General features: G+C 40.5%; 1 protein-coding gene and 2 long non-coding RNA genes across 3 annotated transcripts in view; all 3 read left to right on the top strand.

The window, feature by feature from the left end:
• The window catches only part of LOC308317372 (adhesion G protein-coupled receptor F4-like), an 8,431-nt gene extending 1,596 nt beyond the window's left edge, over window positions 1-6,835 (top strand). The window contains exons 5-14 of the mRNA XM_080766340.1: window positions 1-167; window positions 521-730; window positions 929-1,093; window positions 1,277-1,452; window positions 1,930-2,094; window positions 2,437-3,816; window positions 4,568-4,609; window positions 4,740-4,814; window positions 5,989-6,073; window positions 6,708-6,835. The exon at window positions 1-167 is cut by the window's left edge and continues 37 nt beyond it. Of these exons, the coding sequence (XP_080622466.1) occupies window positions 1-167; window positions 521-730; window positions 929-1,093; window positions 1,277-1,452; window positions 1,930-2,094; window positions 2,437-3,816; window positions 4,568-4,609; window positions 4,740-4,814; window positions 5,989-6,073; window positions 6,708-6,736 (2,494 nt within the window). The 3' untranslated portion in view covers window positions 6,737-6,835. The remainder of the gene's footprint in view (window positions 168-520; window positions 731-928; window positions 1,094-1,276; window positions 1,453-1,929; window positions 2,095-2,436; window positions 3,817-4,567; window positions 4,610-4,739; window positions 4,815-5,988; window positions 6,074-6,707) is intronic.
• Window positions 6,836-10,872: 4,037 nt separating this feature from the next.
• Window positions 10,873-12,142, top strand: LOC308317164. Its single transcript, XR_013964230.1, has 3 exons — window positions 10,873-10,936; window positions 11,673-11,723; window positions 11,901-12,142. It is a non-coding gene; the product is annotated as an uncharacterized lncRNA (long non-coding RNA).
• A 482-nt stretch (window positions 12,143-12,624) lies between these two features.
• LOC308316837 lies at window positions 12,625-13,634 on the top strand. The gene is made up of 3 exons (XR_013964219.1): window positions 12,625-12,856; window positions 13,040-13,136; window positions 13,574-13,634. It is a non-coding gene; the product is annotated as an uncharacterized lncRNA (long non-coding RNA).
• The last annotated feature ends 2,273 nt before the right edge of the window (window positions 13,635-15,907 follow it).

Here is a 15,907-nt window from a genome sequence, read left to right on the forward strand (position 1 = left end):
TGGTCAAACCATAAACATGACTTGCACTCCTGAGTTTCGGGTCGAAGTTACTAGTTGGAAGTGGGAATTCAATGGGAAGGATGCCACAAACTCTGAAAGGTTTGAAGTCTCTAATAGTGGCCAGACCTCCACTCTCACAATTAAGAACGTTATTGCTCGTGATTCGGGTAAGTACCAATTGCTACCATAACTTTTAATGACCAATCACAAGTCAATATCTGTGCAATGCAGCCACAGTTCATGATAAGTTTGAATAATACAAAATGAGTTGTGTTCTGACTACTTCACTATGACTACACACATACACACACACACACACACACACACACACACACACGTGTGCATGCGTGCTCCCCTTTCTCTGCCAATTGTGCCATAATAATAATAAAATAAAATGTTGCAAATGTGCCATTTAATTTTGAACCCGTACAATATTCTAGATCACCACTCACATGTAGAAATTGTACTATTTCACATTGTACTGATTCATCAACTAATTCAAGCTTCATTTTAATCTCAGGGGATTATAAATGTATCCTGGAACTTCGAGCAATGACATTCGTGCAGAAGGGACGCATGGAATCCGATGTCATCAAAGAAGCTCCCAACATACGAGTCAATAGCACTTACAACATCCCCTGTAAGGGAGGTTATACTCAAGACCTTAGTTGTTGCGTGCAAAGTCCCTATAAAGTCCAGTGGAGGATGAATAAGAATGAATTGGTGTCAGGTAAGAATGAATTGGTGAGGCACATCGGTGTCTTCCAGACGGAACCAGTCTTTCTCTCTACTCTGTCTTATCTAATAAAGCATAATTTAGTCTTACAAAAGGAAAAGATAATGGCTCATCACAGTGCACTTCTGGGACTACTATAAAAGCTATACACACAGCTGCCTGTAATTCACCAATATGATTAAATGTTCACAGATAACCAAGGTCAAGAAGATGATGATGATTTCTGCATCATCTACAAGTACATAATTAGAAACTGCGCAGGTGATGTCAAAAAACACTTCACGTGTTATGCGACTGGGACCAACACCAATTACCCCATTTATAAAAAGACAACAACTCTGAACATCTTCCGTGGGAGTAAGTCAAGCAATTTACTGTCTATAGTTGGCCTGGGGTGGAAATTCAACCCAGGAGCTTCCCACCATACCAATAGGAACATTTGTAATAGACATTGTATTATTATTATTATTATTATTGTTGTTGTTGTTGCAGTCATAAACTTTGCATGGAAATAACTGGATTATTTGCATTTGGCACAAGGTCCTACATGTAATGATGAGGAGTATGGTAGTGGACGAGAAGGAGACATATCAGAACGAGCATGTGATCCTGGCCAGGTTGGAAAAATACGCGTCCAATGTCTCAGTGGACAATGGAAACTTCTGGAGGATAGTTGTATTGTAAAAGCAATAGGAGATCTTATGACTCAATCCCAGGTAAAAGAGGCCTTTTTTAAATCTTTATATGGAATACAACCACATGAAGGGGAATCACTTTCACCAGTGGTTCTCAAAATGGGCTCTGAGGCGTCCTCGAGGGTGTTCCAGGGGGTCCCCACCAGTGAAATGAGTTAATTTAATCTGTTTAGCCACTATAACCCTATACACAGCGGATTTTGAAAATAGCTGATCTACAAGCTCACAACACGTTGGGAATGGGATGTTACTTGTTGTGAAGTTATAAGTCAGCTACTTTAAAAAAACTTATTTTTTGAATATTTGTTGCAATGGTTTAACAACATTTATCTTGTATGAGGGTCTTTGGTACAAGATATTTCCAGATGGGGCCCGGTCCACTGATTATTAATTTGGGGGGTTTGACATAATTTGAGAACCACTGGTAACAGTACAGAACCACTGGTAACAGAATGTTCTTGGTTGGTACCATGCAATTGACATGTTTGATTCTTTTAGGATTTGGTTGCGAAGACAGTTCCAGAATTTGTGGGGAATCTAACTAATGTGGCAGAAGCATATAAAACAGTAATTACTGGTTCGAGTGCAACCATATCTGCTATTGTTGACATCCTGGACAACATTGCAGATGTCGCCGTTGATGTCGATGAGATTGTCATGACGGTAAGCGGTGGAAAGAAATCCCCATATAGGTTGCTATATGCCTCGCAGCCCTCGCCTCAAAAATATACCTATTAAGGCCTATTAAAGAAAATATATAGAATGTTATTATGGAGTAGGTGAATGATTCTTACTTTCATGGTAACCTAATAATCTCATCTTAATGAAAATAAGAAACACTAGATGTTAGACCTGTTGTTCATCACTAAAACACCAAATTGAGAACCACAGGCGAGCTTTATTATGTCACATTGTACTTTGCTTACAGTATTATGCAATATTTTGTAGCTTAAAACAAGATAAACATGTTATCACTCTAACAGAGAAATGCCGTTTTGTCTGCAGGGTGTCCTGGAAATAGTGGATGTCATCATTGATGAAGCAGCAACAGAATCCTGGTCCATTTTAAACACCAACAAAACCCTCAATGTCAGCTCAAAGTTTCTAAATTCAATGGAAAGTATCATCGACTCCTTGGAAGGGGAGTTTGATATATCAACCGACCTCATTCTGCTGGACAGAACAAGATTCAACAACTCGTACCAGGCGGACATTAACTCTAGTGTCACCCTCAACATTATAAACACCAGTGCTACCAACCTCTTCATTACCACCATTGTCTTCCCCCTCAACAGCATTCTACCTCCCAGGAATGCCAGCTTCAATACCACTAGCAACGAAACCAGCTATGAGAACATCATCAATGGCAAAGTTCTGATGGTCAAGCTGAACACCACGGTTGAAAATGTGATAATAACTTTTGACAAACGAAACACGTCGTTGACATTAAGCCCACAGTGCGTCTTCTGGAACTTTGCACTCTTTGATAACCTCGGCGGATGGGACCACGAGGGGTGTGCTTTTGTGTCAGACATAAATGATACCGTCACCTGTAACTGCACCCACCTAACCTCCTTCTCAATTCTTATGTCGATTGACATTCCCCCAGAAATCAAAGTTTTACTGGACATAATCTCATACATTGGCATAGGGATATCAATGGGATGCTTGGTCATTTGTCTCATCGTTGAGATAGTCGTTTGGAAGGAAATGAAAGGAGAAAACATCTTATACATGCGTCATGTTTGTATTGTGAACATTGCTGTGTCTCTGCTCATTGCAGACATCTGGTTCATCATTGGATCAGCAATTGCCGACAACCCCCTTGAAAATCCAGGGGAAGATTACAGAGTTCCAGTCGCTCCATGCAGCGCAGCAACATTTTTCATACACTTTTTCTACCTTGCCCTGTTCTTTTGGTCTCTTGTGTATGGCCTTCTCCTGCTTTACCGAATCTTCAACACCTTCTCCCAACCGTCTAAACCAATCATGGTGGCCATTGCTTTCTGTTTGGGCTACGGAGGTCCTTTAATTATAGCAGTCGTCACCATTGCCTCTACAGCGGGCCACAATGGCTACATCAGAGAATACAACGCTTGTTGGCTAAACTGGCACAAGACGAAAGCCCTACTTGCGTTTGTGATTCCTGCCTTGACCATTGTTCTTATAAACGTCATAATTCTAATCGTGTCCTTGCGCACAATTCTGAATGCTGTCCAGTCAGATCAAAAAAAAAAAAAAAAGAAAATGGTAAAAGCCATCGCAAAATTCTTGGCCTGTTTGACTGCTTTCATTGGAATTACTTGGTGTCTGGGAGTGGGAACTATGACAGCTCCAACAAATATTGGAATCCATATTGCCTTCGCATTCTTCAACTCATTACAGGTAAGGAAAAAACATATAGGCTAATTTTCCTACTTATATTGATCCCAAATGACTTGCCATGGGGTCTATTTTCCCAGCTTTGTGTGTTTGTGTGAATTTTAGCGATGATTTGATTGGCTGAGGATACATATTGCGGATAAAAAGTGAGGGCAGAAAATTGAAGACGCAAATTGAGATTGTCCGGAATCAGATGTATGATGATAAGAGCGCCCCTCACTTCACACGGGTGTGATTTGTCAGAAATGCCCCCGTTGTCCAGTTTCCCTCCTCTATCACAGTCTCGTAAATCATGTTTTGGGATGAGCATTCGGCACAACTGCCAATCAAAGTGAATGTACTGGCCAATCACAGTGCGGCTTTTCCGGGACTTTGCAAAACACATAACAGCATAACATCTGTTTAGCAGACTGTGGCGGCTCATGTGGGACAACCAAGGCATGGATATTTGTAATGGCAGCTAATAACACATTCATGAAACAAGCTAAAACTAAAAAACACATTTGACCGCAACAAATTGCATAAAAGCAATATTACTTATTGCCTCCGCTCTATGCTATGAGGTCTGCTGGGGAAACTTCAATTCCGCAAAGTTATGGCAAGAGCTGTGACATTTTTAACAAATTAATTTATTGGGCAAAAAAGGTCACAAACAAATAGTTTGGGCATGAATTTATAGTCCTACTATACATTACTATACTGATGTATACAACCATCAATAAAACACTTGTCTTTATTTATTTATTTCATTTAGGGTTTCTTCATTTTAATGTTTGGGACACTGTTGGATTCAAAGGTATGTTGTAGTATACAAATATAGAACATACACTAATGCAGATGCATACTAAACTATATTAAAATAAAACATTTGAAAAAAAGTATGTATTTTATGTTTGTTGTATAACATTCAAACACTCTGCCTACAGATCCGAAAGGCCTTATTAAAAGTAGGACGACGACTTGCAGGAATTACAAGCACCGGCTTGTCCTATCAAACAACAGTAAGTGAAAATTTGAAAATATGTAGTTTTTAAAACCACAGTTAGTTCCACTAGCATCAGTTTGCCATTTGACTTTTCTTTTGCAGTTTCCCCCCATTTTCTCCAAATTTATTCGCTGGTGTGAAATTGGCCTAATGTGCACAACCAGTAACAACCAGGCTGAGGGCGAGAAGCGACCTCGCCCTGAAGGGCAGGCTCGTGTGCACACTGGCACTTTGGCATGGGGGGTCAGATCAACATATGGAATTAATTCTGTACTGGCCATATATGGAGCGTGTCTTGAGTGTTCAGGGTTTGATGAGGTCAGATCAACATATGGAATGTCAGAACAGGTCAGCTCCATATATGGAGATCTAAGTGTGGCAGCAGGGGCAGTGTCTTGAGTGTACAGGGTTTGATGAGGGCCCAGGTAGGGCCAGGCCAAAGTTTTCGAGTTTTCGATGAGGTCAGCGCCGTGATCTTCATATATGGAGATAGCCATATATGGAGACGTCCATATATGGGGCATCAACCATATATGAAGATGGCCGTATATGGAGAATCGACCATACAGTATATGGTAGTGACATGTCACAAGGTGTGATGTCACGACTACAAGGCGTCATGAGCTGACAACCATATGAGTGTGACCTGACTGACGGACAGGTTTTCATAGTAATTTGCGACCTACAGTTGCAATTAACACTTCTTTGACTGTGTTGACCTTGGAATGGAGCAAGCATTTTACCTTTGTCATATAATCCCATTTAGAAAAATATATCTGAACATGAATTGAAACATAAAAGCGATGCCATGTGGAATGGAGGTAGCCAAGAGGCAAAAGTAAAGTAAAATGCCAAGCTATTGCACCTCACACCAGATGGACTAAATTATAATTTGGTCACTTAGCTTCTGGACTTCCACAAGGACATACAAATTAATGTTACAGTAAATACAAGCAAAACAAACAATAGGGCCACTCAGCCAGGTTGCCAAGTTTGCACTGGATATATGAAAACATCATGGGTTGCCATGTTTGCTTTTCCAAGTAAAGAAAACAAAAAAAAAACAGTATTGAGTTTCGCCCTCTCGCTATTGCCTTCTTCCCATTTGCGACATGTGGTGCGAGGATGAGCGGGCTAAAGGCCCGTGGAATTCTAGTTCTTATAGTTACTGGTCCATGTTTTCCATACAGAGTACAAGTCGTGGTACAAGTGGTGGTACTTCCTCTGGATTCTCGCAGTTTCTGCAGGACTTGTTCAGGCAAAGTGGAAGGCGAAGTAAGTTGCATCATGTTTAATAATAATAGATTCACTGATCTAAATTACTGCTGACCCCTATTGTGAGTCTTCTGTTTTAATATGACAGATTCAATAGACTATGTGATGAAACAAATGGGAAAGACTTAAGTATCAAGTTTTCTTTTCTTTTTTTGTATATGTCAACAACTTAACAGCTGAGAAATGAAAATGGTCTCCCCCTAACTTTGGGTTGCAGATTTTGTGAAGGATACTTCTGGCCTTTGCAGCATATTTTTTAATTAGTTCTGTTCAACATGACCATCAGTACTTGAATGTCATTGTTTTGGTGGTGACGGCATTGAATTATCTTTAACATTGAATCTATACTACTGCTTGAGTGTTTTCTTAACCACGTCACTAAATTATTTAGAGCATTCAAGCTCACAATGGATGTGAGGTTCTTCAGGATAATTATGTGGAAGGCAAAGTAAAAAATTGAAAAAATGGGAAACATTTGGAATATTTTTTAAACATTTTAACAACACAAATATTGGCCGTAGCCATGCACACATTAATTTGGGGGTCCTTCATGTCACAAAGAAGTTTGAGAACCACTGATAGATATTTTGCAGATTGAATGAGGCATTTTACTAAAACATTTCTTGTTCTCCAGATGCCGGTAACCCGTCCAGGAGCACGTAGCAGTTCTGTTCCGACGGAATCATTCATTAGTATCAACAATTAATGGAGTTTGTTAGCAATTGCCATGTCGATACTATTCATTAAAAGTGTATTTATTTATTTATTTTTTTGTGTTTTGTTTAACGGTTAAAGCTCTATTATATAGTCTATTCCAATAGTAATCAATGGTGTATTGGTTGTTCAGGAACAGGTGTTTTCCTGTTTCTCCAGTAAACACTAAACAGAAAATACAATTTCAGGTCGGGAAGGGATAGCCTTTTTATCCAATCAGGAGAGAGAACCCTACCATGAGCATTTATCAGCTTCAATTTGATAGTGATCCAGTTCCAATTTTGTCTCTTCTGTTATCTGTTTAATAAAGATGGGGAGAGCCTATATTTATTCATTGTCTTCAGCAGAATGCTGCAGCCACCTTTTGGCGCCAGGAAATTTAGCTTCCCAAGTCTGTAACTTAAAGACCAAAGGAGATCTGGCTTTCAGCACCAACACTTTGGAATGCACTGCCCTTGGCCTTTGAGATCAAGCATGCTGAAACAGTCTCCTCTTTTAAATCCCTATACTAGGGATATACCTACACTATACCTACACTTTAATTCATGAATTATCACTTACATCACCTGCAGTGGTCCTCGCCTCGGTTACAACAAAGCACTTTAAAACAGTGGTGTTGAATGAAGGTAGACCTAATGGTATTCCTCCTGTGTCTTGAGCCAATTGTCTTCTTGTGTCTTAACCACATTAACGATGCGTAATATTTTGGGGAAATAAAAAGAAAACAGCAAAACTTGCACATTGGCTATTGTACTGTTGATTGTATAATGAAGTGCTTAGGCCTACTGCTGTTTCAGGCCCAGTGGTGGCACATCCTACACATTGCATGGCTATTTTTGCTATTTGTTGTACAATGAAATATAGGGCTTAAATGGTTAATACTGCTTTGCCAGGCCCAGTCTTGGCACAGATGTGAATTTGTGAAAGGCATTGCTGTTGGTCCAATGCAGTTGCTTACCGTGTCCTTGGTTTGCACCCCAGTCGTGCAACGGATGTGGTCCAAGTGCACTTAGTACTAGCCTACGGCCAGAGCCCCGAATCCCTATAGGCCACTAGGCCTAGGCTATATAGACCGTTGGGTGGGACTTGCCAGAGAATGGTTTAAGAGCTCCATAAAGCTATATCTTGGAGATGTGGACATGCATGCTTCCTATAGAGCGCCGCAGTCCCCGCCCCCTTTCAGAAAAGCGAGTTGCCCAGGAAGTGAAAGCCCCATGCATTCTGCCATCGGCACTTTTAATATAATTTATTTAAAGACGGTTACGCCGCGGACAAAGCCAATTCGGATCGTGACGAATCATGACAATGAACACAATATTTTGGGACGATCAAATCATTAGAAAGAAGAAAAGAAAGTCAGGAGACAACACTATTTGTTTTATTTTTCGTCTTATAAATTATTTGATCGGCCCAAAATATTGTGTTCATTGTCATGATTCGTCACGATCCGAATTGGCTTTGTCCGCGGCGTAACTGTCTTTAAATAAATTATATTAAAAGTGCCGATGGCAGAATGCATGGGGCTTTCACTTCCTGGGCCACTCGCTTTCTGAAAGGGGGCGGGGACTGCGGCGCTCTATTGCCATAGGAGAGTATGCCACCAGATTGTTGTTGTATGTTAATGAGTGAACAACGAATAATTTATTTTATTTGTATTTATTTAAAATAATCAATTTTTTAAGTCAACAAAATGCATACATTGTACAATGTAATTAAACAGCTTCAAGGTCCAATTACTGTCTGTAGGGACAGTGTCCAGACATATAGCCTATCCTAACAATCCACTCTTATGACAATGACATGCAGGACTCAGGATTCAGTAGCCTAGTACAGTATAAAACAATACAATTGGTATTAAAACTTAAAGTGGTAAAGTGTATAGTGACTTTTTGAGTGTGTGGTGTGCTGTGCTTCTGCAGTGACGCGGTTTTCCATTATAAATATATAATTCCAAAATAAAAGTCCATTAATAAAGATAATAGGCAATTTGTAACCGTAAATGTGAATAACAATAGATAATTGTATGTATCCTCCTAACAAAAAAGGCACTTTTGCACGTATGGTGTGCTCATTTTATTTATTTTATGAAAAAAGAAAATAATAAAAAAAAGGTTTATGAGAACTGTGATTATCCGCCCGTTAGCTCTGATCCATATAGCTCTAATGATGCCGTTAAATGCAACCGCATTCGTATGGACCAGAGCCATGTAAGGCTATGGGTGTGGCGATAGTCCATTGTATAGACCTATTCAGAAATTCTATAAATCTGCTGTTTATACCTCTTCTACTACAGTCAGTGAATGGAATAGTGACTGATGTTAGTCTGCCTCAAACTTTACTCTTTTACCTGCTTTTTACTGACACTAACATTACAAAGATGCCCAGAACACCGGGATGAACCTGTGTAGTGTATGGCTGCTAGCCTCCAACAGTAGTGACAGTAGCAACATAAAAAATAAAATAAAATAAACGAATGTGGCTGAGACCAGAGCCATAATGGTTAAGACAAAGCAGTGAAAGGTCCTGAAAGTTACATAACGTCAGTCTTACCCAATATCCAATCTTTCTGTTTAATGAACACAAGGCTGCTGTACTTTGTACCTCATTGTGGCGACTGGTACACACACCCAGGAGACAGAAGGACGGTTGCCTATTCCAAGGCGTTTAATCACAAAGTCAGTTTAACAAACAGTGGCTTTAAATCATCACTTTCACGTATTGGCAACACAAGCAGGTAAGATAGACAGTTATGTTCAGTTCCTCTTTCTTGCCGGACGATGGTGCTCTAGAGTCGTTGTCGCTGGACCAAGTCTCGGGACTTCAACGGGCGTCTGAGAGCGTGATTAAACACAGTCTGTCTGCTGCCCTGGCCCCTGTGGCAATCAAATAAACATGGGAAGTACGTTCCTACTCAGCTTGTGGACGAGCGATCTCGCTCCGGTTCCTCAACCGTGTACTAGGGTCGTTGTAGCTATTACTCCGTCCTTTTCCATCCCATGCATGTATTAGTTATATGGATCCGATCCTCCTCTTCACCAGTCTGTCAGTCTGTCATAGATGTGCTTAGCGCGTCTGTCATACAAGCCTGGTAGGAGAGAGGACTAGAGGTAATCAACATTATGCTGTTATACGTACCATAGTTTTGAACCTTTTTAATCTAGTTTATTTTCAAATAAATTAGTTTTTACTGTTTTGTGAAGCAACTTTGGGTGCTATATAAATTGTATGTATTATAAAAAAACAGACACACAGCAATTGTCGCCACACAGACATCACAGATTCCTATTGGCAGCAGCAACAAGTGAGTTGAGTGCAAAGCCATTCATAGACTATAACCACCATGTTGTCTTTCCAGATGCTGCGAGGCTCAACCGGAGCCCCTACAGGTGGACATCTGCAGTTCTCGCTGTCCATGGATGAATCTGCATGGAGGGCTCTGAAGGCGGCTCAAAGTAAGAAACCACTTAGACTTTTCTATTACTGTGAGTGGTATGGTCGGCTTCTGTTTTAAATGTTCTCTATACATTTTGTGTATGATGTGAAAGGACACAATGTACGTATATCTGGCTCTTGGTCACTTAAATTCATCTTTCGTTCTTTCTTTCTTAGGGTGGATGGGTCATGGTAGACGTCATGGAAGGACAGAGATCCGTTCCAAAGCTTCCCTCCCGGGGGTTTCTGATGAGCTGTGAGTAGGAATATTTCTTGTTGGGATGGATATCTGTTGTACTGTTATGGTACGAAGTATAGCATGGCAGTATGATTCCTCCTAGTGGTACTGGTTGAATGTCTGTCAGCTCTCCAAGCTAATCAAAGTCTTAATGACACTTTTTTTAACCACTTCAACCCCAGCATCTCTATTCTGGGGGGAGCCAAATTAGCAGATCTACAAGCTCACACCGCATTGCAACGTGTTGCGAGCTTGTAGATCTGCTATGTTTGGCAAATCAATTTGTGTAGAGTGAAATCGGAGCATATACCAAATGCTCTCTTTAAAGGTCTGTTTTATCAAATCTATAGAGGGTTTAAGTGGTTCTGAATATGCAGCTCAACAAAAGCTAATTTGGTCCTTATTTCTTTCTTAGGACGGAGATCTGTGTAGATGCCGGAGGACTTCGGACCTGGGCCTGCCCGGTGAGGAACCGCACAGTAAGAACCGCTCTAGGCCTTTCACGATTATGAGGTTTCTTTTTACTGGACGATTATTGTCGCTCAAATAAATTGCAATTAAATATTTAAGTGTGGCCCGGATGGTTAGCTCAACTGTCTGGGCACCTATGCTGCCAAGCCAGCCGGACGGCGTGCTGCGGGTTCTACTCCCGACGGCCTTTGCCGCGTGTCACTCCCCATCTCTTCCCCCTTTCCTGTCTATATACTGTTCACTATCAGTAAAGGCATAAAAAGCCCCAAAACCAACATGAGGGCTACTGCTCCAGACTGGGGCACAGTACTCAGCGGTGGGGAACACCAGAGCCTCGGTACCGGCTGGACGCCGTATCGGTGCGGAACAGGCGGTGGTCTTTCTCTTGACGCTGTCAGGTGTTGTTTAAAGGACAGTGTTCTGTCCAGCTTCACCGCAAGATATGATGGGGAGGAGTGGGACTGTAAAAATATACAAATGACACCACTGCTATCACCGAAGAGCACACCCTATGACCCTAATTGATCACGTCTAGGAATTTCAACAATTTAGGCAGTTCTCACATCCAGAGTGACTTACAGTAAGCAACAACACATAGTAATGCATAAAATTCATAAACAATTGTCATCAAGAATAAGAAGTATAGACTATCCAGACTATTGGCAGCAACAACAAGGGAGTGATGTGCGAAGCTCTTTTCTATGAAGCCATTCATAGACGATAACGGCCATGTCTTTCTTCCAGATGTACTGCAGGTCTCTCCAGGAATCTGCATTCCTCTGAAGACGACTCAAAGTAAGACCCTGTTAGGCCTGTCAAAAAGAACCCTAACTGAAACGTTTATTACTGTAAGTGATATGTTTAGCTTCTGTTTAAATGTTCTCTATAAATAAAAGTTTTATGTATATATGTTGTGACAGGATAGAATATATATCTGGCTCTTGGTCACTCTAATCAATCTTTCTTTGTTAGGATGAAGATCGCGGTAGACGTCGCTGGAACGCGGCTGCTGGACAGGGAGTGCACACACACACACACACACACACACACACACACACACACACACACACACACACACACACACAGAAAGGCTAATTTGGTGTGTGTGTTTTTTTTTCTTTGTTAGAATGGAGATATCGATAGGCGATCTGATGTTCCCTGGACAGAGATCCGTTCCAAAGCTCCCCCCCCCCCCCCCCCCCCGGGGGCTTCCTCAGAGGACTCTGATGAGCTGTGAGTAGGAATAGTTCTTGCTTGTTTCTGAGGATGGATAACTGCTTTTGTACTGTTATGGTACGAAGAATGGCATCATTTACAGTAATCCAAATGTTTTAAATATTTTAGGATAAATCTAAATGACTCTGCACAATAGTTTGAGAGTCAATATCTCATATCATTAGCGTACCTCTTGGTTTTTGTAACAACTTGAATACAAATTACAAAAGATGTTGAGGACTGTACATGTGTTGATGCCTCCTAGTGGCACTCTGGTTGAATGTCTGTCAGCTTTCCAAGCTAATCAAAGTCTTTGACACTTTTGTTAACCACTTCAACCCCAGCATCCCTATTCCGTTAAATAGCGGATAGCAGATCTACAAGCTCACACTGCAACGTGTTGTGAGCTTGTAGAGCTAATGGTTTCTTTCTTTCTCTCTCAGGATGGAGAAGACACAGCTGGAGGCTGGAGCCTCTAGAGATGGAGATCTGCAGGTCTGTCCATGGATGGGAGGACGGAGGACGGAGATCTGGGTAGACGCTGGAGGACTTCGGACCTCGGCCTGGATGGATGGGAGGACGGAGGACGGAGATCTGGGTAGACGCTGGAGGACTTCGGACCTGGGCCTGGATGGATGGGAGGACGGAGGACGGAGATCTGGGTAGACGCTGGAGGACTTCGGACCTGGGCCTTCTCAGTGAGGAACTCAACGGTACGAACCGCTTTAGGGTTAGGGCTTTTTTTAGGCTTCGTAAAAAGCCAATAATCGTCCGTTGCCGATAATTGGTCGATCCCTATTCTTAAACGTTACTGTAAGTGCATGTGTATGTTGCGACAGGACACGCACGCACACAGCAAAGCTAATTTGGGGTGTGTGTCTTTCGTTCTTTGTTAGAATGGAGATCTCAGCCGATGCCTGAGATCCGAAGATTTCCCAGGGTGTTTCCGCTGAGGACTTCTGGGTCGCTGGGAGGCTCGGACGGAGCTAGAAGGTTCGGTAGACGCCACTGGAACCTGTTTAGGCCTGTCAGAATTTAAGGTTTTATAATGGCCGATTTTAATTGTCGCTCAAATAAATTACAAGTAACAATTTAATTGCGTCATACTAACATTCTAAATAAAACTTTGGCTTTTGTAGGCTTTGTAAACAAAAAGCTGCACATGGCATAATTCAATAACTTTATACACTAAAAAAAGAGAAGTAAATTACAAAGTGACACATTTAGAGCTTGTAGATCGGTTGCTTGCATTATTTCTTTAAAATGTTTCACAATATATGAACATTTTCAGCATGGAGACGATTATGACTCTAAAAAAGTATCTCAAATACTTGGCGATTAGGTAATTGTGACAGGCCTAAATCCTTCTAGTTGTGTTTTTTTATATCACGTTCTGTAATCAGTTAGGGTTGACTATAGACTTTTTTTAGGAACAAGATCATCATGCCGGTGAAGAGCACGTTTCTAGCCGATGGAGCAACTATTTCTGATCACCTTTGGAGTCACAGCAAGGTAACTATACAACACACTATGATCATGACATGACATCAGCTTGTGACTGCAACTTGTTCCTGTTCGCAGATGACTCGGCACTGCTAGTCTCGGAGAGGAACAAACTGCAGGTTGAAAAGGCCCTCAGCTCTGAACTCGGTAGAATCTGCACCTGGCTCGCTGATAACAAACTATCTTTACACCTGGGAAAAACTGAATCCATTCTCTTTGGATCTAATAGTAATCTCAGCAAGGCAAATGGCTTCTTGGTTAGAGTTGGTGACAATGTTATCACACGTAAAGATGAAATTACCTACCTAGTTTCCATCCTGGAGGCTAATCTTTCCGGTGATAAAATGGCCACCAACGTAATCAAAAAAGTCAACCAAAGAACAAGATTCCTTTACAGGATCTCCTCACTGGTCAACAAATATACCTTGAAGACCTTAACAGGAGCCCTCGTACAAGGTTTCTTTGACTATGCACAGCACCTCAAAGGCCCTTAAAACTAGGCTCCTGGCCTCACCCCCCGAACCTACCTCACTCCTGCCCACTTTGACAGGCTGGAATGGCTTAGGGTCGACGACAGAGTACAGCATCTTGCAATGGGTCTGGTCCACAAGATTCGATACACCACTAAGATACCCATGTACCTGTCTAGATACTTCCCTTATGTTAATGAAGTCCACACCCACAACACCAGAGGGAGTGTACCATGTACAACCCAGTTTCGGCACAAACAAGGGACTCCTATGCCACCAAAATGTGGAACGCCTTACCAACAGTCATTAAGACATGTGAATCCCTTGACTCCCTTTTTCCCCTCACTGTATAAGTTTATTTTCCCTTTTTACCTCCTTTATGATGAATTCCTGTTCTGTTCTTTGACTACGGGTATATAGAAGTGTCTTATTTGTACGTCTCTAAATGTTTTGATGAATTGAACATGGTGGACCCTCTTGTAAACAAGTGTAATGCTTAATTGGGTCGTACAGTTAACAGTCTTTGTATTGAGTTTGTGCTTGACATGTACTGTAATTCTGCAAACTGTTAATAAATATTTCAATCAATATTGTTTTATGAACAAAGTAGTAATGGGCATTTCTTTCTTTTCTTTAGGACGTTGCTGGTCTCCAGTGTGGCTCCATCTGGAGGTCACCAGGGTTCTGAGTCACTCAGATCCTGACTGGTAGTGGTGATATGTAGATGTGATCAATCAGGGCTCTTTGAAAATAATAAACAATAAAATAATAAACCAATATAAATAACTAGATAATATAAATAAATGGATAAAACGAACGATAAAAAAATAGATTATAGTAAATTAAAATAGTAAAATAAAAGTAAATTAAAATGGTAAATAAAATGAGTAATACATTAAAAAAAAATAGTAATAGCATAGTAATCGATAAATAAATATAATTAGTAACATAGACTAATACATAAAATAAATTAAATTATCAATATAGTAATGCATAAAATTAGTAATAACAGTAATACATAAAATAAATAAATGCATAAAAAATAAAATTAGTAATAACAGTAATACATAAAACAAATACAATTTGTAATGCATGAAGTAAAATTAGTAATAACATAGTAATACATCAAATAAATACAATTAGTAATATAGTTATACATAAAATTAGTAATAACATAGTAATATATAAAATACAATTAATACATAAAATAAATTCAATTACTTTGTGTTGTTATTATAGAATGACTTAAAAAAACAAACAAAAAATATCAATCACATCTACATATCACAACCAGGCTATATTGCCAGCAGGCAGGTGGACTGACTCACTACAGCTGTCACAATGTGGTATACTTTGTTTTGACCCAACTGGCCTCCAAGGAGAGGCAAGCATGGAGCCGGACATCTGATGATACACGAGAGAAGACGCCATAGTCAAAAAAGATTGTAATAAAAGTAATATGTTTCATGTTGATTGTAATTTATGCATGATGCCATATATCTGTAAATATTAATTATTTTCTTGTTAATAAATTATTGCATTTATACCCGGGTGTCCGTTATGTGTCCATTACCCTTAGAATCGCGCCGCCGCAGATTTATTTATTTCCCAAATGGTCTAAAAATGAGTTATTTAGCGTACTTTTACCAATGAATTAGCCTATACACAGACAACGACTGATTAGCCTATTTTGGACGATATGGGTCTTTTCTCGAGTCGGTGTGTAGTCTCACTATAGTCTGTGTAGATTACCCGGCGGTGTTGCTGCCCCTCCCGGGAGTCGCGGCTCAT

The sequence above is a fragment of the Protomyctophum bolini genome (assembly GCF_963924005.1).
Source record: "Protomyctophum bolini genome assembly, chromosome: 6".
Lineage (NCBI taxonomy): Eukaryota > Metazoa > Chordata > Actinopteri > Myctophiformes > Myctophidae > Protomyctophum > Protomyctophum bolini.